The sequence below is a fragment of the Poecilia reticulata genome, linkage group LG8, assembly GCF_000633615.1.
Source record: "Poecilia reticulata strain Guanapo linkage group LG8, Guppy_female_1.0+MT, whole genome shotgun sequence".
Classification (NCBI taxonomy): domain Eukaryota; kingdom Metazoa; phylum Chordata; class Actinopteri; order Cyprinodontiformes; family Poeciliidae; genus Poecilia; species Poecilia reticulata.
The window spans coordinates 27,779,003-27,782,275 of record NC_024338.1 but is presented as its reverse complement, the minus strand read 5'-3'; the positions used below and the strand labels follow the sequence as shown (position 1 = coordinate 27,782,275).

Genomic DNA, 3,273 nt, shown 5'->3' with positions numbered 1-3,273 from the left:
CCCCCAACATTCAGATTCCACGCACCAACCCAGCTGGAAATTCCCATGACCGGCCGCTGCTATCCGTCCTGACATCACAGATTAAAGGATTACTAATCTGGGCAGAACCGCAGAGACCAGGGTCAGGCCGGGGATCCAACAGAGTCCAGTGGGATCCATTGGGATCCTGATGGATCCATTGAGATCCATCGGGATCCAGCCACTCGGCTCCCACCAGGAGGAAATGGCAAAAATATAAATTATCAATAATAATCAGGAAGCACGACGTGACGGCATTCAGATCAGCAGTCAGTCAGTAAAACTGGACCGACGTTTATTTCTGGAGGGGAGGGGCTGGTCATGCAGCAAAGGATTGTGGGTGTTAAAAAAGAAACTAAAACCTGAATTAGCTTTTTTGCAGGTAAACTGTTTAACTTACTTCTGTGCAAATTTAGACATTTTTGTATAAATGTGTTTAATTCTGTAATGTTTGGCCTAAACTCGTGTCAGTGCTGCCCCCTGTGGGTTGAAATGTGATTCACAGTCGCCTCCAAAAACAGAACAACAGAAGAATAAGTCGCTGCTCCGGCAGCCAGGGCTGTGTAACTTAGTAAAAGTTGCTAAATAAAGCAACATAGTGGCAGAAACCCAACCCCATCCTGACCACGACCCCCCCCAGCCCCTCCTGGCCCCGCCCAATGAGGTGGTCTGACATTTTGTTGGGGGCGGGGCTAAACTTTCACAGGTGAACTGGAGCAAAGCCAACAAACAATAGGGGAATTTGTATAACATATATATTTAAATTGGTTTATTTTTTATTAACTTTTAATACATTTTTTTAAATTTTCTGCCAATTATCCCAGAACCCATTAATTAATAGGACATTATCTACTTTAGTTAATACAGTTAATACTACAATAACACATGAATACATTAAATCAGGAAAATATTTAAATCACTGAGAAATTCTGTTTTATCTGAAATAATAAACGAGGTGATAAACTGCTGCAGCTGTTTGATGAGAACTGAAACATTTCATTATTCCTGCATGTAAATGAACATTAAAGTTATGTGGCTGTAGCTACTGGTGAGGAATCAGCAGCTGCTGCCAGACGGCTGCCAGGCTGACGCCTCAACGCCTTTAGCCTCTCAACAGAAAACAGCAGCAGCCAATCAGAGTCAAGATGAAGATCAACCAAATAACGGCCTGGAAAACGGCGTCTGGTTAGTACCTGGTTAAGGTTAGATTAGCACCTGGTTAAGGTTAGATTAGCACCTGGTTAAGGTTAGATTAGCACCTGGTTAGCACCCAGTTAGCGCCTGGTTAGCACCCAGTTAGCGCCTAGTTAGCAGCTGGTTATGGCTAGGCCAGCACCCGGTTAGCGCCTGGTTAATGCCCGGTTAGCAGCTGGTTAGGGCTAGGTTAGCACCCAGTTAGCGCCTGATTTGTGCCACGGCACAAAGCTGAAAGGTTTGACTTTCCATTTTAAAAACACTGAAAACTAAAGATAATCTCAGTTTAATATTAAATTGTTGCTCAATATTCACAAGAAATACTAAAAAGTTTTGTTTCTTTTGAAAAAGAAAACGTAGAATCTGACAAGTAACCAGCCACATCCTTACCCCCGGCTGACCTTTGCCCTTTAACCTCCTGACTTTCAGAGGGAGTAAAGCATGAAGCCAGGATGTCTGATCCATGTCTGACCGCTGGATCCAGCAGAAACCTGGTCTCTGCTTTCAGATTCGTTTATTTAAATGACTTTAAACCAACAAGTTTCTCTGGTTTCAGAGTAAAAAAGTTTCTAATTTTATCTGAGGACTAAAGAACAAACCCGCCTCTCGCCCAGAACGACCTCCGACCCCAGGAGGGACCAGGTGTTAGAGAATGGATGGATGGATTAAAGAAAAGCATCTAATCATATTTACATATTCCTGCTTTCGATTAGCACTGGAACGATTAATCAGGTTAATCACAATTAATCGATTATTGAACCGATTAAAATCCATTTCATTTCCAATTTGACCAAAACTGAACAAACATATAAGCATTTTATCTAATTATTGCATTTTAGAGAATAAAACTTTTATTTTCATATTTAGAAAGACAAATTGATTTTTAAAAATGATTTTATATCTATTTATAATATTTTATAAAACAAGCTCCAGAAATTCAATGAAAAATCTGCAGGATGAGAATTTTTTTATCCACTTACTGGATTGATCATCTGAATATTTATCATTGATCATCTGAATATTGATCATTGATCATCTGAATATTGATCATTGATCATGAAAATGACATTTTGCTGCTTTAGGTGAAATAAAAACTGACATATTAGGACTTTAAAGCTGCATCTGCTGGCAGAAACAGAGTCTAAAAGCCTGACGGTTCCTCTGATCTGCGGTTTCTGGACCAACATCTGAAGGTTCTGATGCTCCAGCAGGCGGATCAGACAGGAAGTTCCTGCAGCTGTTTCCTCCTCTGGATCAGCCTGAGCCAATCAGAGGCCTGAGCTCTAAACCGTTACCGTGTCTTCAGGAGGAACAAAGTTCTGAAGCCGTGCATCTGAACCGGGCCACAGAACCGGGCCGTGTTCTCCATGTTGACCTCTGTTTGGCCTCATGAAGACAGAAATCTGCTGCTGACCTCTGACCTCTGGTTACCTGTGTGCGGCGCCTCGGGCTCGCCGGGCTCCGGGCCTTGCGGGGTGTTGGGCGGCGTCAGCAGGCAGGACGGGTCCAGAGCCAGGCTCTTGTGGTATCCGGTGCCGGCCGGACCCGGCAGGGCGTTCTGCAGCTGCAGGTTCTTCAGCTTCTGGGCCAGAACCGCCTCGCAGCGGCTCAGGTCACCATGCAACTCTCTGCCCTGACTCGGTTCTGCAGAGGAGAGCGGGTCGGACTCCCTGTCCGGACCGGGACGGGTCGCTGCGGGTTCGGCGCTGCTCGGTCCGTCGGGAACCTGAGTCTGGGCGACACGGGGCCGATCAGAGACGCCAAGGCTTTTCCTGACCCGACCCGGGTCACAGAACCTCCTTACCTGCTCCAGAACCGAACCCGGGCTCTGGGTCTCACTGAGCGGCGGTCGGCTGATCCAGGCCTGCAGGCGGGCCAGCTGCTCCAACAGAACCGGGTCAGACAGAACCTTACCCGGCTCCAGCTGGAAGCAGCTGCTGGGCAGGATGAGAGGAGGATGGCTGTCCAGGCCCAGCAGGACGTCGGCTGGTGGGGAGCGATCAGTAATCAATAACCAGCGATCAGTAATCAATAACCAGCAATCAGTAATCAATAACCAGC

General features: G+C 46.1%; 1 protein-coding gene across 2 annotated transcripts in view; it reads right to left on the bottom strand.

Annotated features, from left to right (window-relative positions):
• Window positions 1-3,273, bottom strand: part of radil2a (Ras association and DIL domains 2a) — a 26,191-nt gene that overhangs the window by 2,600 nt on the left and 20,318 nt on the right. The window contains exons 12-13 of one of the 2 annotated variants that reach the window (XM_017306439.1): window positions 3,017-3,198; window positions 2,644-2,944 (exon numbers count right to left, since the gene is read on the bottom strand). In XM_017306439.1, coding sequence (XP_017161928.1) covers window positions 2,644-2,944; window positions 3,017-3,198 — 483 coding nt within the window. Of the gene's footprint in view, window positions 1-2,643; window positions 3,199-3,273 lie in introns of both variants that reach the window. The other variant, XM_008417127.2, reaches the window with a different exon arrangement.